Source organism: Lepidochelys kempii, chromosome 26, assembly GCF_965140285.1.
Source record: "Lepidochelys kempii isolate rLepKem1 chromosome 26, rLepKem1.hap1, whole genome shotgun sequence".
Taxonomy (NCBI): domain Eukaryota; kingdom Metazoa; phylum Chordata; order Testudines; family Cheloniidae; genus Lepidochelys; species Lepidochelys kempii.
The window spans coordinates 2465854-2488772 of record NC_136405.1 but is presented as its reverse complement, the minus strand read 5'-3'; the positions used below and the strand labels follow the sequence as shown (position 1 = coordinate 2488772).

The 22919-nt window shown below is 46.3% G+C and overlaps 2 protein-coding genes across 12 annotated transcripts in view; one reads left to right on the top strand and one right to left on the bottom strand.

Moving 5' to 3' along the window:
* Nucleotides 1-7289, top strand: part of ADGRA2 (adhesion G protein-coupled receptor A2) — a 104568-nt gene extending 97279 nt beyond the window's left edge. For both annotated transcript variants that reach the window (XM_073325421.2, XM_073325422.2), the window contains 4 exons: nucleotides 1790-1913; nucleotides 2262-2407; nucleotides 2985-3074; nucleotides 3766-7289. In XM_073325421.2, the coding sequence (XP_073181522.2) occupies nucleotides 1790-1913; nucleotides 2262-2407; nucleotides 2985-3074; nucleotides 3766-4978 (1573 nt within the window). In that variant the 3' untranslated portion in view covers nucleotides 4979-7289. The remainder of the gene's footprint in view (nucleotides 1-1789; nucleotides 1914-2261; nucleotides 2408-2984; nucleotides 3075-3765) is intronic.
* Nucleotides 64-20363, bottom strand: BRF2 (BRF2 general transcription factor IIIB subunit). 10 transcript variants are annotated; one of them, XM_073325428.2, is made up of 10 exons: nucleotides 20266-20363; nucleotides 19828-19990; nucleotides 16650-16709; nucleotides 15969-16290; nucleotides 8243-9396; nucleotides 6893-6965; nucleotides 6288-6348; nucleotides 3650-5202; nucleotides 2232-2438; nucleotides 64-864 (listed from the first exon to the last, which is right to left on the bottom strand). In XM_073325428.2, the coding sequence occupies exons 2-5, from the start codon at nucleotides 19979-19981 to the stop codon at nucleotides 8685-8687; spliced, it is 1248 nt and encodes a 415-aa protein (XP_073181529.1). In that variant the 5' UTR covers nucleotides 19982-19990; nucleotides 20266-20363; the 3' UTR covers nucleotides 64-864; nucleotides 2232-2438; nucleotides 3650-5202; nucleotides 6288-6348; nucleotides 6893-6965; nucleotides 8243-8684. The 10 variants fall into 10 exon arrangements, with proteins under 10 accessions (XP_073181529.1, XP_073181525.1, XP_073181526.1 ...); XM_073325424.2 differs by having other exon boundaries at nucleotides 6889-9396; XM_073325425.2 differs by having other exon boundaries at nucleotides 6893-9396.
* Nucleotides 20364-22919: the final 2556 nt, after the last annotated feature.

Genomic DNA, 22919 nt, shown 5'->3' with positions numbered 1-22919 from the left:
CAAGGTGTTTTTAGTGGACTGAGAACCTGCTGGGCTCCTGTTTCATGACAGAGGACACCAGAGTCAGTCAAACAAATTCCACTTTATTGTTCCCCACTGCACAGTAATGCACCCATCTTTCCATGGTAGAGTGGTTACCACACAGATCCATACATTAGCATCAGCAATCCTGTTTTAATTAAAAATCAAACTAAGGGTACCAGAGACTGACTTGCTGGTCTAACTACGGTGTTGATTTTGGTATGGAGAACAGGCTGTGCTTGGTGGTCATTAATTTGATCCCCTCCTGACTAAACCTGAGAGGCACTGTCCAATCCCTGCCATGAAAAATGGTAGCCTTAACTATAAATGCTGTAGTTACAGCAAATGGGTTTGTCTGCCTCACTATGGATTCTATTCCAGTTGGTCTCTAGGATCAGTATTGGTTTATGGATTGGAGCATGTTTTCCTTATGCAAATAAGATTTTAGGGGCCACAGCCTTAGGATGAATTTGATCCCTATTTTACAACAATCCTTTCTCCCACCCTTGACTTCAGTAAGTTGGCAGGAGCAGGGACAATCTGGCCCCTGGTGTAGAGTGCCCAGCACAAGGGGGAGCCCTGAGGTGCTCCTTCCCTCCACAAAATACACCTAGGAGTAGGATATAAAAGTCTAGCCACCAGAGGTGTGTAGCGTTCAGTGCAGCCTGCCCATTTCTACTCTGCTTTTTGGAAGTCTGTACTATTACCCATCACCCTGCCATGGTTGGCCTGTGGGCAAGTTCTCCAGCTCTCTTCTCGGTCTGCTTCTTGTCCTCTCAGGAATCAGCAAATTCTCCTCTTGAGGGTGCTTAAAATCCTTCAGGCTCCCTTGCCTCAAGTTTCCTACAATAAAGCCCAAACTGATCAGCAACTGGAGAGCCACACCTTTTACCCTTTGTATTTCTTGCTAACACCTTGCAGGTTAAGGAATCCAATATGGTTTAATTCAAGTAATATTCTTTACTATTAACACACTAGCATCATGGCTTGGCTTTTAAGAAGCCTCACATGTAAAGTCTGGAGTTTTTTCTAACACCAGACCAACTGCACATGCAGAGTTCAAGAGGTGGGAGTCCAGCTATTATCTTTTCTCCTACAAATTACAGGAGCTCAAAATAGTTATGTGCATGCTTAAAGGTGTAAATGAGGATTGCACATTGGTTAGACATAGGCACCTAAACTGCTTTAAAAGTTTTTGAAAATCTGACACTGTAAATCCCAGTATTGGTCTGTCCTGGGTAGCACCTACCTGGACAGGCAGAGCTGGAAGCTTCTTTATCTAGGTCTCAGCTCAGTCCTTGCATGCAGAGCTGGCTTTACTTAACATCACCTCTTCACGCTTATTCTACTGCCCTTCTTTGGGAGCTTGCTTTTATGCAGTGTTGGAATACACTACCATTTAGCTGACTATGTCAATAAATCCCTACATCCTGTGCCTTCAGTTATAGAAACACACCACAACTTAGGGTTTATTATTAAAAAGATGAACACTCTGACAGTCTTAGTAAAACAATTCCAAAGAGACTGTGAAAGCTTCTCTTACAGCAACTATTCCGGGGTTACTGGGTACAATGCTGCTGTTGTTGACTCCTCTCTCCGAGGCACCTAGTACTGTTATAATTCAGGTAAATGCTCAGTATTTGGGAAGGCTACAACCCTGCCTCATCTGTTTGCGAGAAGGGCCTTTCAGAACACACAGCCTGGTAGTGGTGAATTTAACCCCTCCAAGACAGCAGCTAATCAGCACCGCTGTGCGCCTCTCTTTCAGCACCATTCATATCTCCCGGAAGTGCTGGCACATACTGCTTAACCTCTGTTTCTACATCGCCATGACATCGGCTGTGTTTGCAGGAGGCATCACTCTGACCAACTACATGATTGTCTGCCAAGCAGTAAGTACAGCTGGGTCCAGACCAGCTTTGGACAGCCCTAGGGAAAGCAGGCCTATGTTCAAAGTGGGGAACGTTAGTCCTGGAGGCTCCATGACAGACCACTACCTGGTGTGTCCCAACTGGCAGCATCCATGTCTGAGAGGCCCTGGGCAGAAGTGATTGCTTCCTTCGGTGCTGAGCACATTAGAAACACAGAAGGAAGAGAAAAAGAGCAGCAGCAGCTGCAATGCATTTAGCAGAGCAGGCCTAAGTTCCCAGCAGCCAGCCATTGTAACAGTAATTTATTAGTGCCTGAATCCAACTCCTATGTCTTCTTACCTGACTGCTTTGTATCCTCTGGCCCTGTAGGTTGGCATCATTTTGCACTACTCCTCCTTATCCACTCTTCTGTGGATGGCAGTGAAGGCCAGAGTCATCTACAAGGAGGTGACGTGGAAGGCACCGCAGCAGCCGGAAGGGGACGTGCCCCAGCCAGCCCCTCGGCCCATGCTACGGTACAGCCGTTTCTCTTTGATGCAGCTATGACTAGGTTGAAGTGAAAGCAGAAAGACATGCTCAGGAGAAAGCGCTGACGTTGTCAGCTAGCTCTAGCATGGGGAGCCTTTGCCTACTGGACATGCACATGCATTGTAGCTGTGTGCTTAGGTTTCAGAGTAGCAGCCATGTTAGTCTGTATCCGCGAAAAGGAGGACTTGTGGCATTTTAGAGACTAACCAATTTATTAGAGCGTGAGCAAGTACTCCTTTTCTTTGTGTGCTTAGGGTTACCTAATCCAGACACTTCTTTTCAAGCCAGTTTTCATTGCTCCTCTGGCTGGGCAATTTCCCTCAATTTACGCTTTCTAGCCCCAACCCTATTGTCACTATTACTGTTATTTTAAAGGGTGCCACCTCTTCGTAAGGAGAGGAAAGTGTGGTTCTCTCCCCAGATCCTCCATCTCAGAGTTGTTCAAACTTCCCCCAAGACACGAGATTTAGGAAGTTACAAGCAAGTGAAGGGCTGAGAATGATTAGACAACAGGCACATTCCCTGGGGACAGTGGGATAACAATGGCTTTTGTTCATGTTACAGATTCTACCTGATTGCTGGCGGGATCCCCCTCATCATCTGTGGGATCACAGCGGCTGTCAATACCCACAATTACCAGGATAACAACCCCTAGTAAGTGCAACAGGAGCAGTGACTTGTTCCTCCTTCAGTCACCAGTGCTTAGCCTCAAGTGAGGAGGGGGGACCTGGACAGCCTCTGCAGCCTGGTGTTGCAGCTAAAACCCCCAATCCACTCTCTTATTTCAAGGCCAGGTCAGAATTTGTTACTTGGGCTCTTGCATATCCTGCAAGAGCACCTGAATGTTACCTCAGGCTGCTAGAGAATGGCTTCCCACCCCACCTTTGCAACAGCATGCACCAATAGGAAAGGGCTGCAGGAAAGTTCAGGATCTTTCCATGCCATGATCCAACCCAATGAAATGGTTTGGGGTTTGAATTTAATCTGCCAAGAAACCAGACAAGTATGTTTTGTTTGCAAAGGTGACAGCGAGCACCTACAGCAGAGAATTATGTTCTATTAGTGCCCATGCCAGTGAAGGGGAAATGCCCTTGTAAGCTTTTTATCTAACACCCCCATTCCTTAGTGACTGCTGATGCTGTTTCTGAACAATGCACAAGCCTTGGGCAGTGCTTACAGAAGGAATCTAGAAACCCATATTAATCCCAGCTCTGGATGTGTTTCCTTACCTGTGAATGGTGTCCCAGTCCTGGATATATTCACAGGCTGACCATCAGGATGTTGATGACTAGATGGAGCATTGGCAGAACCAAGGCAGACTCTTAAGCTCTTCTCTCCCCTACAGCTGCTGGCTGGTGTGGAGACCAAGCCTTGGGGCTTTCTACGTTCCTGTGGCTTTCATTTTGCTCATCACTTGGATTTACTTCCTGTGCACTGGGGTTAACCTCTGGTGCCAGTCAAGGAACCAAAAAGACCCTCCAGTGCCCCTCGAGTCCCCCCCAAGGTTGGGTGGCAGCAGCAACCTCTTGACAGACTCAGGCTCCATTTCCGTCACCCTTCACTCTGGGACACACAGTGCTGATGTGGATGGCGTCTACTCATTGAAGGTGCAGTTCTGGGTCCTGCTGATCACCCATTTCTTGTACGTGGCGCTGTGGACGTTTGGGGCCATGGCCGTGTCCCAGCGCTGGTACCTGAATGTCCTCTTCAGCTGCCTCTATGGCTTAACAGCTGTAGCACTGGGGCTCTTTATCTTCATCCACCACTGTGCCCGGCGGCGAGACGTGCAGAACTCCTGGTTTGCCTGCTGCCCATCCTACAGGAATGCGCTGCCCATGCAAGCGTATGTCCACCCAGGCATGGCCGCAGAGGAGGGCTCACAGATCTTCATCGGCTGCAACCCCGAGGTGGCTCATTCCATCAAGTCCTCTTCCTCACCCAGCAGCACCAACTCCACCGTGGGCCACTGCAAGCTCACCAACCTGCAGGTGGCTCAGAACCAGGCAGAGAGCTGCCCCCCCCCACGGCCAGCCTGCTACGAAGAGATGGAGACGGCCAACAATAAGAACGCCAGCGCGGCCAGGTATGCTAACAACGTACATGGGCGCAGGAACCACAAGAGCAGAACTAAGCAGTACCGGGAGGGGAAGCACCACCGCTTGAAGGTGCTGCGGGGGCCTTCTTCAGATCACCCCTCCAGCGAGAGCGGGAGCCACCACAGCAGCCGAAACAGCCCCCTGAACAACAGCCGCATCGGAGCCAGGGTAGCAGCAGTGCAGGAGGGGGATGCTGCTCTGACCCAGTCTGAAGGGAGCGATGGTGGTAGCAGCAACCATCGGGTTCCGGACTTCAGCAGAGCTCAGAGGAGAAGCACTAGCAGGGATAACCTCAAACAGGCCCACACCATTGAGAAAGAGACTAAGCGGCGATCCTACCCGCTTAACATGGCCAACCAGAATGGGGGGCTGAAAGGCAGTAAGTACGATATAAACCTCACCAGTGCAGAGAGCATGGCTGGCATGAAGACTGGCCTCTGGAAGAGCGAAACGACCGTCTAGAGGGCTGAAGGGCCCGGGCAGCTACAGTATCCTACTCCTCAGGCAACGGAGCAGCTCGCTCAGCCATTGGCAGGGCATGGGGAATGGCACTGCTAACTGAAAGCATCTTCTGGCAGGTCGAATGTAACCTTCAAACAGAGTCAGGAGCCTGGGTGGTACTGTCCAGAATGTTTTAATTTCTCTGTCAATCAGCAGGTAACAGTGGGTCTTGTTCCACCTGGGTGCTGGAATGGAGAAAGAGTCAGAGCACAGTACATCAACAAGCTTCCTCTAATTCTCAGTGGGCAGAGGACACAGGAGTACTAAGATCTTAAGGTGAAAGACAATCACTGCAGTTCAGGCTGCTGAGGAGCAATCTTATTTTAATCACTTCTGCATGTCACATAAGACTGATTCTAAATGCTATTTTATAAATATACAGAAGGTTTATTTTTCAAATCTATATTATTGTATGTATATATGTATAGACTGACTGGTAACTGATGGAAGTGCCTCAGTGTTCTATGAGCGGTGAGTCTCCCCTTAGGAGTTTTGGCAAGAACTCACTTTTGCCATCCAGTGTTGGTTAGGAGACCAGAACTAGCTCCTTCATGCAAAGACACTGCAGTCAAGATGTCTGTTTCATCCTTACCAAAACACATTTTCAGAAAGAGAGACTGAAATTACAAGTATTTGATCTGACTGTTCTTAAATGTATATTTAGCCCTATGGGTTACTGAGCTACCAAAGTAAAAGCCATAGTTAAAAATGAACAAGAGGTAAGATAAGAAAAAGCTCCAAGCAAAGTAAATTGTCTGCATATGACAGACACTAAAATCACTGCAGGAAAACTGCTCTTGAGCTGGGTTAAAGACCCATGCTAGGCAAAAGGGCTTCCATCAATGAAACAGCAGCGGCATTATTTTTTATGTATGTTACACTCACTGTGAAAGCTTTTCATGCCTTGTGTGGCGGGAGTGCTAGCCACTCAAAAGGGAGCCAAGGAGTTGGGCAGAGGTACAGATATCGATACTTGCCCTTAAATCCCATTTAGCATGTTCAAAAATGTTTTGCTGCAAGAGCAAAACTAAATTAATGTAAATAGATAATTCAGAGTCTGCCCAGTCTAGAGCTGGTTCTATTATTAAGTGAAAAGAACCTTGTTAACTAGTAGGGCAATTGTTCAGGCCACACAGAGAAAAACTGAAGGAGTTAAGTGTCTATATAACTCAGCCTTCCTACAAAATTTTTAAAAGGGCTGGTACTTGTTTTTCCAATACAAAAAGTCAAGTACCTTTTTTCTAGTGTAAAATATAAAGCAGCTTCTTACCATAAATACAGACAGGTCCCAGAGCCTGGTGTTGAAAAGGAGCCTTCAGTAAAAATGTCTCCTAAAAAAAGGAAGTTTCTATTCAAAATAGTGCCCAGCAATAAAAGTTTCATGTTCCTGTTTTGTTAGCATGAGCTGAGATTTGCTGCCAATTCCACCACATGTGCCTATCACTAAAGAAACACAGTGAGAAGTAACGAGGAGAAAACAGCAGCTGTAGCCTGTGAGGCATTGAACTGGGTATTCAAACCCCCAGTAATTTCATACCCTAACCAGTGGATGAAGAAAGAAACAGCCCTTAGAATTCTCCTCTGTCCTGCTGTTTGGCACTCATTCCCGTTTGCCTTTCAAAAGGAGTTTTGACCAGAGGTCAGCTGAGAAGAGAATTTTAGCCTTGTTCCTATAGTCAGCAGGGAGACCCAGTTTCTTAGTTGTTCTCCTGCTAGTTTGGCTGCTTTTGTCCCACTTGAAATCAGAGGAGGAGAAGAGTGGGACACAGGACTAAAGCCAGGAACCTCCTGCACTCTAAGCCCAGCTCTGATACAGACTGAAAGCAAGTCACCACCTCTGGGCCCCTGTAAACATGGGTATCAACACTTACCTACCTCCCCAGGGGTTAGTTACAGACTGAAGTGCTAGAAGGCATGCATGGAGCCAGCACTCGTGTCCACACCATTTCTAAGAGATTTGGGGTGGAAAGATGCCGGAGTTAATGGATTATAAAGCACTTAAAAGATTTTTCCTTTATTTCTTCCTCTCCATGCTGAACCCCCGCTATTGCTGAAAGACCAATGGGCTTACCCAGCAGTGCTACTACCCCCCAGCCTTGTTAGACTCCCCCTAATTACTTGTGCTTTGTATTTAATACAGTTTGAATCTGATGCTGAACTTGTTATATGCTTGCTGCACTGTGACAGTATTATAAAAGCTTTGTATTACACTTATTTTGTCTGTTTACATTACAAGCAAATGACATATCAACAGAGCTTCTTGCAATATACATGGGGGAGGGAGCAGGGGAAAAGTGCCAAAGAAAATGTGTTTAAAGGGTTGGGTTGCATTTTTTTTATATAAACCGAATGTTTCTAGCAGATATGTTTTGTTTTAATATATTAAAGATTTGCAAATCTACTGAGAAGTGACGTTGCTTGTTTTAGGCCCTTAGTCCCTAATACAAAGACTGACCTTTCAGCACAGCAAGGTCATTTCTTTTATTGAATTTGGCTGTACTTAGATATCAACAAATGGTGCCATAATCATACAAAGAAAGGATTCAAAATTCCAGCAGCTTCACATAATAAATTTAACAGCCAAGGTCAGAACTGTTTTCCTTATTAGGCAGAGGGCAACGCTAGCTTCCCAACAGTATTATTAGGGATGTCTCTGATATCCAATCCAACCCAACCCACTATCTGTCCCCAGGGCAGTGGCCCCAAGACTTAGATCTTGTAGCGTGATGCCCAAACAGGGAGTTTATTGCTCACCAAGGGAAACAGGCACTGCATTTTGAAAAAAGCCTGAACAGCCAATGGAAGCGGCAGGTCTAGTAAATCACAAACAATGCAGCTGAGCTCTAGTGGAACAAAACGGCAGGGTCGCACTTCGCTGGAAGGAACTCAAATGAACCAAGCGTTACGCTGTTTTAGACTGGAAAAACGTACTCTCTCTCTCCTCCGCACTTCCAAAGGTGGATGCCTAACCCTGACTTTGCTCTATAAGAATTCATAGAAGGTTTGTGTGCCGCTGAGCAGCCTTGAGAAATGAGCTGGCTGCCCTATTCAAGGGCCCTCCTCATTCAAATAATCCTACATCTTAGTGCAGGGAATGCAAAGGGATTAGTCCTAACCAAAACCACACAGATTAACAGCCTTTTTGTCAAGCTGGAAGGGTCATACCCAGCTACAATGGCAAGAAACCTGAATGCTTCTATTGACAGGCAAAATAGAATTACTTACCCACACTTACTGCCACCACCTTCGATCAGAACACAGACAAGTTAGACTCACTTGTAAGGGCTGCACCGGGACGATGCTGGAGAACATCTGGATTTCAACAAAATAACTAACTAAATTGGTAAGAGAAGATCCTGAAAGCATTTCTGGCAGCTGTGATGACTATTTTTAACAAATCAAAGAGTTCCCCTAGGAAAGTCTCATTTAGCAAGTCATTCTGGTATTTTAATTTTCTGCCCCAGCAGAACTAGGAGAGCATGTCGTCATTTACTTACAACTCCTTCCCATAGCATGGAACGCTTGAGAGACCCCATTATCCTATTTCTCCAGTGGGAAGAATGTCTGCTAGCAGTGCAACACAGACAGCTGTGCTGCAGATTTCATACCTTTACTTCAGTTGGTCAGTTCCTAGTTCCTCTGTCCATGCTGCTCTTGGGAGCTCAGTTCAGTGCCAGGCCTGGGCCTTGCTGAGCTCCTGCATCTCCTCCTGGCTCCGCAGGTATTGCTCTATTTCGCTGTCCGAAATGGCCTCATCTCCAGTGATAGCCTGGTCTGAAGGGCTCAGAGCTACTGTTCGAAGTCTCTTCCTGGGGTTTATAAGGCATGGTGGCAGCAAAGGCCTCTGTACACTGCTGCATTTCTGTTTGCCCCCGGGCTGGCTGCCCTCCGCTTGGGTCGAGCCCCCTTCAGCTTGTGGTGAACACTCAGAGCCATCACCTGCAGCTGTGGCACTTTGATCCCCAGTGTCTCCTGAGCTAAAGGAGCTTCTCAGCAGGAAGTGTCGGTGCTGGAGCAGGTCCCCAATGTGTTTCACCACAGTCTTTTTGTCCACATTGAGCACACGCAGCCAGGCCAGCTGGGAGGCCATTCTCAGGAGGATGTCGTTAAGCTCCTTCAGCCGCAGGTGGGCCGGTGGGGGTAGGTCCGTGCCCGCCAGCTTACAGAAGCGAGGGAAGGTGCATGTCAGGCGCCCCACAGGCTGCAGCGACTGCCACGCAAGGTAGGCCGCAGCAGTGACGATGGGAACGGGATGCCGGCCTGTCACCAGCCACGTCTCACTGGCCAGCTCCACAATCTGGATTGTTCGGGCAACCATCTTTTCCTTGTCCTCAGCAAATTTAGTAGGGATGCTGGCTGAACTCTGGAACAGCTTGAAACTGAGAGAGCAAAGAGAGCCCATTACTTATATCATTGCACTGGGTATCAGAGAGAGAAGGAAACCATTAGATCATTAAGTCCATCATGCTGCAAGGGCAGGGGAGGTATCAGATCAGGTATTACTGGGGCCCTACCAAATTAATAGTCCATTCTGATCAATTTCATGGCCAAAGGGTTTTTTAATTGGTCAGTTTCAGGTCTTCAGATGTTTACATCTGAAATTTCATGGTGTTGTAACTGTGGGGATCCTGACCCAAAAGGAGGTTGTGGGGGGTTGCAAAGCTGTTGGGGAGGGGCGGGAAGAGAGGGTTGCAGGATTGCCACCCTCATTTCTGCACTGCCTTCAGCATAGCCGTGCAGCTTCCTGCAGCCCGGGGAGGGTCTGATCCCTCCCCAGCCCAGACGAACAGCTAGGAGCCCCCAACTGGGGCACCCCCAGCCCTGCCTCTCCCACTCCCCTCCAATAGCTAGATTTCCTGGGGAAGATCTGATTTCACAGTCTGTGACGTGTTTTTCAGGGCTGTGAATCTGGTAGGCCCCTAGATATTACATGGCCACAGCACTGTCTGAGGCTTCCAATGTGCAACACACACATCGAAGTGTAGTCCTCTGTGCAAAGGGCCTCAAACGGCCTTGGGTGGCTCCCCAACCAATTTGCTTGGTTTACACAGGTTATTATTGACATGTACAGTGCCAACAGCTGCCTAGGCCTTCCAGGAGAAATGCAGACCTCTGACAGGCTTTCCACACATTCATTTTCTGCTGTAGGTGAGTAAGGACTACACCACCGGTCCTCAGAAACAGGGAGAGAGGGCAAGAAGAAAGAAGTGAAATGCTAGACAATCCTATGAGCCTCGAGACAACAGGAGAGAAGCAATAAATCTCATGGCTGTTTAGACCACTCAGATTACAAGGCCAGAAGGTCTTTTTCTAGTCTGACCTCTTGTTTAACACATCACAGGACTACCCTGAATTAGTTCAGTTTGTATTAGAGCAGATGCTTTAAAAATCATCCAACATGAATTTAAAAATTGCCAGTGATGGAGAATCCATCACAATCCTTGACAACATTTTTCCACTGGTTAATTACCCTCACTGTTAAAAACGTGAATCTAATTTCTAGTCTGAATTTGTCACTCACCTACAACATTTCGGAAGGCACTGAGATACCATGGCAAAGGGCAAAAAACAACGAATTTACAGTGCAGAAGGTATACAGTATGTGTGAGTGAAAGACACAAAGAGGGAGATTCATAGATATTTAGGTCAGAAGGGACCATTATGATCATCTAATCTGACCTCCTGCTCAACGCAGGCCACAGAATTTCACCCACCACTCCTGCAAAAAACCTCACACCTATATCTGTGCTATTGAAGTCCCCAAATCGTAGTTTAAAGACTTCAGGGAGCAGAGAATCCTCCAGCAAGTGACCCATGCTACAGAGGAAGGCGAAAAACCTCCAAGGCCTCTTCCAATCTGCCCTGCAGGAAAATTCCTCCCCGACCCCAAATATGGCGATCAGCTAAACCCTGAGCATATGGGCAAGATTCATCCGCCAGATACTACAGAAAATTCTTTCCTGGGTAACTCGGATCCCACCCCATCTAATATCCCATCACAGGCCATTGGGCCTATTTACCATGAATATTTAATTACCAAAACCATGTTATCCCATCATACCTTCTCCTCCATAAACTTATCGAGTTTAATCTTAAAGCCAGATAGGTCTTTTGCCCCCACTGCTTCCCTTAGAAGGCTATTCCAAAACTTCACTCCTCTGATGGTTAGAAACCTTCATCTAATTTCTAGTCTAAATTTCCTGGTGGCCAGTTTATATCCATTTGTTCTTGTGTCCACATTGGTATTGAGCTTAAATAATTCCCCTCCCTCTCTGGTATTTATCCCTCTGATATATTTATAGAGAGCAATCATATCTCCCCTCAACCTTCTTTTAGTTAGGCTAAACAAGCCAAGCTCCTTGAGTCTCCTTTCATAAGACAAGTTTTCCATTCCTCAGATCATCCTAGTAGCCCTTCTCTGTACCTGTTCCAGTTTGAATTCATCCTTCTTAAAAACATGGGAGACCAGAACTGCACACAGTATTCCAGGTGAGGTCTCACCAGTGCCTTGTATAACAGTACTAAAACCTCCTTATCTCTACTGGAAATACCTCTCCTGATGCATCCCAAGACCGCATTAGCTTTTTTCATGACCATATCACATTGGTGGCTCATAGTCATCCTATGATCAACCAAGACTCCCAAGGTCCTTTTCCTCCTCCGTTACTTCTAATTGATGTGTCCCTAGCTTATAACTAAAATTCTTGTTATTAATCCCTAAATGCATGACCTTACACTTCTCACTATTAAATTTCATCCTATTACTATTACTCCAGTTTACAAGGTCATCCAGATCCTTCTGTAGGATATCCCTGTCGTTCTCTAAATTGGCAATACCTCCCAGCTTTGTATCATCCGCAAAATTTATTAGCACACTCCCACTTTTTGTGCCGAGGTCAGTAATAAAAAGATTAAATAAGATTGGTCCCAAAACCGATCCTTGAGGAACTCCACTGGTAACCTCCCTCCAGCCTGACAGTTCACCTTTCAGTAGGACCCGTTGTAGTCTCCCCTTTAACCAATTCATTATCCACCTTTCAATTTTCCTATTGATCCCCATCTTATCCAATTTAACGAATAATTCCCCATGGTACGGTACGGCAAGGCATCAAACGCCTTACTGAAATCTAGGTAAATTAGATCCTCTGCGTTTCCTTTGTCTAAAAAATCTGTTACTTTCTCAAAGAAGGAGATCAGGTTGGTTTGGCACGATCTACCTTGTAAAACCATGTTGTATTTTGTCCCATTTACCATTGACTTCAATGTCCTTAACTACCTTCTCCTTCAAAATTTTTTCCAAGACCTTGCATACTACAGATGTCAAACTAACAGGCCTATAGTTACCTGGATCACTTTTTTTCCCCTTTCTTAAAAATAGGAACTATGTTAGCAATTCTCCCATCATACGGTACAACCCCTGAGTTTACAGATTCATTAAAAATTCTTGCTAATGGGCTTGCAATTTCATGTGCCAATTCCTTTAATATTCTTGGATGATTATCTGGGCCCCCTGATTTAGAACCATTAAGCTGTTTGAGTTTCGCTTCTACCTCAAATATGGTAATGTCTACCTCCATATCCTCATTCCCATTTGTCATGCTACCATTATCCCTAAGATCCTCTTTAGTCTTATTAAAGACTGAGGCAAAGTATTTGTTTAGATATTGGGCCATGCCTAGATTATCCTTGACCTCCACTCCATCCTCAGTGTTTAGTGGTCCCACTTCTTCTTTCTTTGTTTTCTTCTTATTTATATGGCTATAGAACCTTTTACTATTGGTTTTAATTCCCTTTGCAAGGTCCAACTCTACTTGACTTTTAGCCTGTCTCACTTTATCCCTACATGTTCTGACCTCAATAAGGTAGCTTTCCCTTGCTGATCCCGCCCTTCTTCCACTCCCTGTATGATTTCTGCTTTTTCTTAATCACCTCTCTGAGACGCTTGCTCATCCAGCTTGGTCTACAACTCCTGCCTATGAATTTTTTCCCCTTTCTTGGGATGCAGACTTCCGACAGCTTCTGCAGCTTTGATTTAAAATAATCCCAGGCCTCCTCTACCTTTAGATCCATAAATTCTTCAGTCCAATCCACTTCCCTAAATTCTTAAATTCTTAAACCCTAACTAATTTCCTTAATTTTTGAAAGTCAGCCCTTTTGAAATCAAAAACCCTAGTTGCAGATTTATTTTTGTTAATCCTTCTGTTCAGTTTGAACTGAATTAGCTCATGATCACTTGAGCCAAGATTATCCCCTACAACCATTTCTTCTATGAGGTCCTCACTACTCACCAAAACCAAATCTAAAATGGCATCCCCTCTAATCAGTTCAGCAACTACTTGATGAAAGAATCCATCAGCTGTCGCATCTAGGAAAATCTGAGCCCTATTATTATTACTAGCACTCGTCTTCCAGTCTATTTCTGGGAAGTTAAAGTCTCCCATGATCACACAGTTTCCATTAGTATTTACTTTATTAAAAACATTAAAAAGGGCTCTATCCATATCCAAATTAGATCCCGGCGGTCTATAGCACACCCCAAGCAATGTCCCAGGGGAGGCTCGAATAGTTTTCTTCCCCAATGTAATTTTTGCCCAGACGGACTCAGTCATATCCATTTCATCGCTTCTTATTTCTTTACATTCTACCTCATCATTGATATACAGTGCTACTCCACCACCTTTGCCTTTATTTCTGTCTTTCCTAAACAGCACATGCCCTTCAATACCCGTAGTCCAGTCACGACGACTGTTCCACCCTGTTTCTGTTCTCCCTAGAATATCCGGTTTCACTTCCTGCACCAGTCGCTCTAGTTCCTCCATTTTGTTACCCAGGCTCCGCGCATTGGTGTACAAACCTCTTCATTCCTGCTGTTTGGCCTCGCTCACGTTCTATAACCTATTAGACTGGTATCTACACTGCCCTTCCTCCTACCCACGGCTGTATCCTCTCAATGCTAAAATCCAGCGTGGAGATTACCTGGACATCTCCCAACCATCTCCCCCAAATTCCTAGTTTAAAGCTCTCAATCAGTTGTGCCAGCCTCCATCCTAGAAGTCTATTTCCTTCCCTACTCAGATGAAGTCCATCCCAAGAGAACTGTCCTCTGTCCATGAATGCCTCCCAGTGGCCACACATCCCAAAGCCCTCCTTATAGCACCACTGCCTAAGCCATGTGTTAATAGTCATAATCTTGTCACACCTTTGTTGCCCTTCTCTAGGAACAGGCAGAATCCCACTAAAGATCACCTGAGCCTCAATTTCCTTAAGCGTCTTCCCCAGCCTAGCATAGTTTCCCTTAATACTTTCCAGCGAGAATCTAGCCATATCATTTGTTCCCACATGAAGGATAATTAGGGGATTCTTTCCTGCTCCCTTTAGAACCCTTTTCAACCTCAGGCCCACATCCTGTATCTTAGCACCTGGAAGACAACACGCCCTCCTAGTCTCTGGATCAGCTCTGGTTACAGGCCTATCTATGAGATGAGAGACAACAAAAAGCAGAGGGATTAAAGAGTGACAGCACACTTTTTTAGAGATAAAAGAGAAAAGACTTAAATATCTTGTTTGTTAATACTTCTGGCTTTTCTAATTGCCAGCATTGCGAATTTCCCCTGCGCTCTGACACTCAAGATTGGGCTTTCTAGCTTCTACATCTCCAATATTAAAAAATTCTCTAACTGGAATGTAGTTTGATAATTTTATTGTGGCCAGTAGAACCCAGCTTGCTCACTAACAGCAGTACAAACAGAACAGAGCTACCCTAATTAAACCAGATGAGCCAATAACCAGCTACACAGGGAGCAAATCTGTTAAAAACAGAGGTGATATTTATACTTAGTCACTTTTCTTACAGTAATGGCACTAAAAGCCTTGTAGCCCATTCAGTGCATGACCAAACACACCTAGGAGTTAGGTGAGCACTGGCCCTTTTTACATATGGAAAAATGGAGGCAGACAGGTAAAGTCTCTCCACACCCAGGTGACACACTGAGTCAACAACAGAGTTGGGAATAAACACAAGTCCAGGCACCTGGCATGTCCCCTGCTCTAATCACAAGACAACTCTGCCTCACAAGTGGCATTTTTATAGTACTTCATCCCACAGTACTTTGCAAGCAAACACATAAGGATTGCTTCAGTTGACACTGAAATGCAGTCTGGTAGAATGTGGCAGCTGTTTAAGAACATTAACACTATACAAGGTTCCCTGCCCTGACACACAGTATATCCAGGTGGAATTATATACTATAGGTTACAGAAGCAGAATATAGTCTGCTTAATTGTAAGCTAACTAGCAGTGGCACAAAAGGGGTTACAGATTTAGTGCCCAAAGAGGTTTATTATTATTATTTATTTATATTACCATAGCCCCCAGGAGCACCAGTCATTGACCAGGACCCCCATCCTGACAGGCACGGTACAAAACACAACCAACTGGCCTCCCCCAGCACTCTGGGATCAGAAAAGCCACCTGAGAGTTGGCTTCCCATGCCCTGGCTGCAATTAACAAGTATCTTAGAGCCTCCCATCTCTCTCACATCACCAAAGGAGTGGTTAGTCTGGGGCAAAACAGGAGGCAGCTTTAGTTTGTATCTCACTCCCCAGTCAACACAAGAACACATGGATATATTCACATTACTTAGAGGAGCAAAGCTCCAGTTGTGAAACACCATGACCATAAGTTTAAATCTCAGGAGGATCAAAACAGCTCTTCATTGTTCTGAATCAGATAAACTGAACATGGGCCTTTCAGACAGGGCTCTAGAACAGAAGTACCTTCTGCCATGTATGGACATTAAAGATCCCAAGGCACAAAGCTTTGCCTAGATGTTCTGGCCAAAGCTACCCCCATTCCAGGGTAGTAGTCTTCCACCCCACGGTCGGCTGTGTTTTAGTTATGCCTATATCATTTGGGTCCTCTATTATGAATGGTGTCCGACAGTTACATTACCTGTTAAGGTGTGTTTTCACCAGATCTGTCAGGCTCAGGGCTGGCACATCCAGTTCAAGCTCTTTCAGGAGGCACAGGTAGACGCTGGCAAACAACTCCTTGTCTGCGTAGAGCAGGGAGCAGATCGTACCCATGGTCAGGGGCCAGTTGCGCTGCCGGCACGTGACAAAGACACAGCAGCCTACCAGAATCTCCTTCTTCTCCAAGCTGACTAAGTGGAAGGAAGGGTGTTCAATTGCTCGCTGGAAATAGGACAGGGCTGTCTCTTCAAACACAGCTGGGAGATAGAGGACTTTGCAGAGATCCTGGACACGCTTGATCCCTGTGGGAAAACACCATGATGCTTTTAACATTTGCACAAAATGTTTCTTTAACCACAGTGCAGCAAACACTCAGCCAACGCCAAGTGGGAGCAATTTGGCAGTGTGGCAACTTAAGCCTGATCAACTGCCCATGGCAACTTTTGGCCATTTCTCTTCATGCAGCTGGGAAGATTTTCCTGAAGGATCCCCTGGGCTCAGAACTAGTCACTTGTGAAAAGTTAGAGGCTCCCTGTGGTTTTCAGAAAAATTAAGGGTATGAGGAACAGATTGTACAATCTGAACTGTAGTCTCTTCTAGGCCAGAGTGTCATGCAGAGTCTTAGTGTTGCAAGAAAAGAATAATTAAAAAAAGCTCTCACCTCGTAGCTTACAGCGGCTCAGCTGCTCATTCTGGCCAGTACTCCGTGAATACGTCACTTCTGGAAAAAAACAAGCATCAGGCAAAGCAGCCACTTTCAGGGGTGGAGTGGACGGGGAGGTCTATGATTGGTGCTATTAAAGACACCAGATTTCAGTTTCCAAGGCTGCTAATTCTCTTTATACCCACAGAACAGGTACCAGCAGCACAGACAATAACAGTGCAGGCTCTCTCAAGCATGCCTCATGCCATTTGCTTCAATCCTGAACTAAAAAGAGACCCTCCCTCACCCTCTAGGGTGAATGGTGTTCAGTTCTCATTGGCCATTCAATTCTTTGATTCTCTACAGATTGCCAGCAAAGGATGTAGTCTGATAGAGCTATTATAATTACAGTGACTACATTTATGAAAGTGGTGTACCAAGAACTTCTGAGCTTTAGGTCTGGTACACCAGATCTTCAAGTTTGAGACCCTCTACCATAACTGATGTGGGTCATGGATTCCTCAGCCTTGGAGAGAGGGGGAAAGGAGAGCTACACAGATACATACAAAACCTTTAAGCCAAATATAAATGCTTCCAGGACATATTTAAATCCCTAGTAAAACTATTTTTAGAAGAATAATCTGCAGCCTGCGCAATACAAACATCACAGTATTCACTTCAGCATGAGAGCCAGAAAATGAAACTGATTAGTGTATTTTCATCTGCAAACCAAACAAAGCAGCTTACTAAAAGTTAAAGATTTTTTTTTAAGAATTCATCCAAGGTTCTATTTGCACCACAGGCAAGAAAGTTTGTTTTTATGTTTGTTTTTTAAAATGTGTGATTTTTAACCTATCAGTGTCTCATAAGTAGGGCCCTACCAAATTCACAGTCCATTTTGGTCAATTTCACGGTCATAGGATTTTAAAAATATTAAATTTCATGATTTCAGCTATTTAAATGAAATTTCACAGTATTGTAATTGATGGGGTCCTGATCCAAAAAGGAGTTGTGGGGGGGTGTCGCAACGTTATTGTAGAGGGGGTTGTGGTTCTGTTCCTTCAAAGCCGGGCAGCAGCAGGGCAAAAGTAAAGATGGCATGGTATGGTTGTGATGTTCTGTACCTCAGGGGAACACCCTGCACCCCCATGTTCATCCTTATAATAGGATTGTGTGGTATCCAATGCAAAGTTTGTCATGTTGGGTGTCTTTAGAAGGGCTCATGATTCACTGAGCATTGTTGGTATACTAATGTTATAGGTTGTAATTTCATGTATATAGTTATGAGGCTGAAAATGTGTCCTCATGGCTTAAAACAAGACCAGGCAAAACTCTCCAGGAGCAGAGGGGCAGTTAACACCTCATCAGGGCATGTATGGGATAAACCCAGCCCAGCCTCACAGGAACAAAGGACACTGGCCTAGGAAGCAGCAAAGGATCTGCTGGACTCTCGAGTGAGTCACCCCCCTTCCCTTGGTCATTTTGGGACTACGATAAGGTAATATTCACCTGACTGGGGGGGGGGGGGGGGCACAAAGCCAAGAGGGAAGAAAAAACATGATAAAAGGGAGAGATGTCAGCCATGCTTTTCCTCTCTCTTCTACCTCCATCTACAGACACCACCACCACCACCACGCGACTGAAGCACTGATCAAAGGGGAGAGGCTGGCTGAAGGGCAACCAGCCAGCCTGTGATGAGAAGCATCTAAGTTTGTAAGGGCACTGAAAGATTTAAAATCAGATTACAGTGTGTTTTGCTTTTATTTCATTTGACCAAATTTGACTTCTTGTGCTTTGACTTATAATCACTTAAAATCTATCTTTTGTAGTTAATAAATGTTTGTTTATTCTAGCTGAAGCAGTGCGTTTGGTTTGAAGCATGTCAGAGACTCCCCTTGGGATAACAAGCCTGGTACAAATAAATTCCTTTGTTAAATTGACGAACTCATATAAGCTTGCAGCGTCCAGCAGGCATAACTGGACACTGCAAGACGGAGGTTCCTAGGGTTGTGTCTGGGACCGGAGATATTGGCTAGTGTCATTCGGTTGCACAATCCAAGCAGCGGCTGGCCAAAAGTGCACACTCACGTAGCTGGGAGCAGCTTATATGCTAGAGGCTGCGTGTGAACAGCCTGGGCGTGGGGTTCCCACAGCGGAGCAGGATAAGGCCAGCTCCCAGAGTCAAGGATTGGAGAGATCTAGCAGATCACCGGTCCAGATAACACCAGCGGAACGGGGGCATCGCAAGGCTGTCATAGAGGGGGTTGCAGTACTGCTCCTTCAGAGCTCGGCAGCTGCAAGTAAAGATGGCATGGCATTGCCACCCTTTCTTCTGTGCTGCTGCTGGTGGGGCGCTGCCTTCACAACTGGGTGCCCGACCAACAGTCGCTGCTCTCCAGCCACCCGCCTCTGAAGGCAGCGCAGAAGTAAGGGTAGTAATACTGCAAACCCCTAAAATAACCTTGCAACCCCCCTGCAACTCCTTTTTGGGTCAGGACCCCCAATTTCAGAAATGCTGGTCTCCCCTGTGAAACCTGTATAATATAAAGTAAAAGCACACAGCACCAGATTTCACAGTCCATGATGTGATTTTCATGGCCCCTATTCATAAGAGTCAAGTGCAGGTTTCACTGCTGCTATATCATGATTATGTTCCCTCAAAAGGTCATGGATTCCTCGATTCTCATGTTTTTAAAAAATTCACAATTTTATATTTTGGCATTTTTACATGAACAGGTAGTCGAATGTTACTGCAGACAGCCAAAGCAATCTCTGTACGCTGGAGAAATAAGTTAAAACCAGGACTACAGAAGCAAGATAAATCTGCAGAAACTCTCATAATTAGGAATAGTAGTTTGTAATACAGCTGGGGGAAGGGAGTCAAATTTATGATCTCTCTGATTTGGGGGAAGAATCATTGGCGAAGAGATCTGTCTGGGCCTGCTATTCTTGCTGCCTTTGTAAAGTTTAAAACAGCAATTTCTCTCCTTTTTTTTTGCACCGTTTTTAGAATAAAAAAATTTTTATTTAAAATATTACCCATTACTCAGAGTTTTGTAGGGGTTTTTTTTTGGGGGGGGGGGGTTGTTTGTTTGAAATCTCTGCCTCCCTGACCTCATGGCTTTGCATGCCATTTACACAACAGCCCTGCGGATTTTTACATATGTATGCAAACTAAAACCAGCCTTTGTTTGACCTTGTAAATGTTCTTCATCTTGGAAAGTGGTGGTCAAGAGCCCCTCGGTGAGGATAAACCCACAGTCAGCACACACCAGTTGGCTCTGAGCATAATGTGCGTCCTCCACAATCTCACAGGAGCCACAATCAGGGCATTTTCTCTGGCCCGACATCTTGCAAACCTGCAAGAACGAATGGAGACAGACCCTGAACTCTCCCTTCAGCAGGGCCCAGCTGTTCGAGTCAAGGCTGCAAAGGGGGCGTCAAGTTTCCCACCTGAACCGCTTTTTACAAATCGGGAGAGGGCAGCCCCCCCCCCTCTTCAGTGCCCCCCCCCGCCCCAAGATCAACACCTCGCTCCCCTGCAGCCCCCCCCCCGCCGGCTCTGTGCTCACAACGCCCCGCCCCCCTGGCTCCCCGGCCCGGCTCTGCCCTAGGGGCCCCCCCAGACACTCACCTCGCCCGCGGGCCCGGGCCGCCGCCCCCGCAAACGGAAGTAGTCGCCTGCGCACGGCCGCGGGGGGGGGGGGGGGGGGACTTTAGATCGCTGCACCCTGCCCACGCTGGCCGCGGAGAGAGCCCTGTCGCCTCCGTCACATCCGGTCCGTCGAACTGCTGCGTCCGAGTAGGGGCAGCACCCCCGCCGGCACGTTCCGCCCTGCCCCTGGGCGGCGGCCGAAGGGGAGGCAGCGGTGCCCTGGTGTGGGTGCGGCGCTGGGACAAAGGGGTGGGCAAGGAGCCGGCCCGGGGCACCCAGAGGCCAGGGCGCCTGTCCGTCTTCCCACCTCGACCCGTGACAGATCGCTTGCAGGCAGGCTGCCCCAGGCTGGGGCTCCCCTTGCAATAGGCCCCCGCCGCCTTCCGTCCCCAAGCCTTGCACAGGGCTTGCTGCAGAAAATCGACACCATGCAACTAACCCGTTAAGCCTTGAGCCGTCTCCCCCCACCCCCTTGGCGCTATCGGCGAGGACCCTAAAGGGGCGCAGCGGTATGACCGTACGGGACAGGGAGCAAAGTAGACGGAACTAGGGGCCTGTCTGGCCCCTGGCGTGTGGCCCAGCAGGCGGCCCCCGCGCTTTGCAGCTGCAGCTCAGACACGGAAGGTAGCAACTCAACTCCTAGCCCTGGATGCATAGTCCTTGCAGCAGAGGAATAGTAAAGGGACGTGAGTGAAGTCACAAGAAGGGAACCCCACAGCCATGACCAGACCCTGGCTCTAAACCAGGGGTTCTCAAACTGGGGGTCACGAGCTGTCAGCCTCCCCCCCACACCCCGCTTTGCCGCCAGCATTTATAAGGGTGTTAAATATATATAAAAAGTGTTTTTAATTTATGGGGGGAGGGTTTGAGAACCACTGCTCTGAACTGTAGCTCACAGCTCCTGACCTTGTGAACCAATTTCAAGCTAGCTTTAGTAACACTTAGTAAAGTGTTCTGTAGTGGGTCACACACTGCCTCTCCCAGTGAGGGATGAAAACCAACCCTTATAAAGTTAAAAGTGTAATTAAAAATGCCAGCACACAGTCTGAGCATGCACTAGTAGAAGCAGCACAAGAACACAAGGTACATATACAGTCCATATGTTATCCAGCACACACTGTTTAGTCATCCAAGGACATGGATTAGAAGCTACTGAATTCCTGCATTCTGGCTAAATTGACTGTGTAGCTCTGGGCACGTCACTTTGACTCTGCCTCAAAATATGGATTACACGCATTTGCCTCACTGGATGGAAGAGAGGATTAATGGTTAATGGCTAAGCATTCGTTATCACTAACGGGGACCTGCTGCAAACAGAAAGATATGAACTATTTCATATCAGCTGAAAGTCTTCCAGAGATTGAGAGTCAAGTGTTAGTCTAAGGCAGTTGGTAGCACTTGCCTCTTTTTATTCAGAAGGCCCTGAAGATCCTATACTGGGACTTAATACATTTATTCAGGGCGGACTGAAGGGCACTATGAAACACAGTAGCCATTCTGGCCCCTACAAGAAAGACTGCAGAAAAACAAACTTAGTCCCAATCAACTTGGAGGAGAAGTGTAACAGGCCCATATAGCACTGAAGATTTGGCAATTTCAAAGAGCCCCAAAGCGAGTGAGAAATCAGACAGGCTTGATGTTTAATAATACAAAGAGGTGATACTTGTAAAAAGACATTGTCAATGATGTGCCATGACAATAGCATTCAGCTCAAAGTGTGCAAGTCATTTGGCATCTGAATCTCATGCATGAGTCTAGACTGAGGCTATGTCTACACTGGCAATTGAACGACAAAAAGTTTTGTCTTTCAAAGGTGTCCTCCCCCCTCAAAAGACAAAAAGCAAGTTTTGCCACAAAAAGCACCAGTATGAACAGCGTGTTGTCAGCAGCACTCTCCTAACGACAACGCAAATACCCCTCGTTGGGAGTGAAAGTTTTTTCGGCAGGAGAGCCGACAAACAGCAGCTATACTGCATGATTTTTAGCAGCACGGCTGTAGCAACACAGCCATGTTGCTCGCTAAAAGCTGTGTAGTGTAGATATAGCCTGAATAACGTACCAATGAAGAAAGCCTTCCTAAAGATATTGCTAAACAAATAATGGCAGAAAAATTAACAGGCAAGAAAACCCTTAGGAAACCAACCAGCCACCACTGGAACTCTGTTTGGCTTTCCATGAGCAATGTCAGAGGACTCTAATAAGAGCAATTATGAGCACTGATACAGCTATGGGTAACCAGTCCTCATGTTTCAGAGAATAAGCCAGCCTGGTGCTTGCATGGAAGTGGAGCTCGGGAGAGGTGGAAAGTTGCTTACCAGGCCACAGCAGTTTCCCAGTTAGCCAAGCTCATTGGCAACAGAGGTTTTTGTGAGGCTTCAAGCATTGACCAGAAGGTATCAAAGTAGATGAGCCAGTGGTCTGACAGAGTATGACGATTAAGATAAAACTAAAAACAGAAGCCCTGCTTCCCAGGATGTAGCCAATCAGCTGTAATTTACCTTCTCCAGTGAAGGCCAGGTGGAAACACCTGCAGCAAGATGATAGGCATCTGATTAGCTTTCTTCCAAGTCTCTACAATGCCTCATTAGAGCTATACACAAGGATGAAGTGCTTGAAAGTACCAGGTAATTTCT

Excerpts from the sequence above, each read along its gene's own strand:
- BRF2 (XM_073325423.2), bottom strand. The coding sequence starts at position 19,981 with ATGTCGGGCCAGAGAAAATGCCCTGATTGTGGCTCCTGTGAGATTGTG. Across the intron at positions 16,291-16,649 it reads GAGCCGCTGTAAGCTACGAG|GGATCAAGCGTGTCCAGGAT; the intron begins GTGAGAGCTTTT and ends GTTTTCCCACAG. Across the intron at positions 9,397-15,968 it reads GTGAAAACACACCTTAACAG|TTTCAAGCTGTTCCAGAGTT; the intron begins GTAATGTAACTG and ends TTGCTCTCTCAG.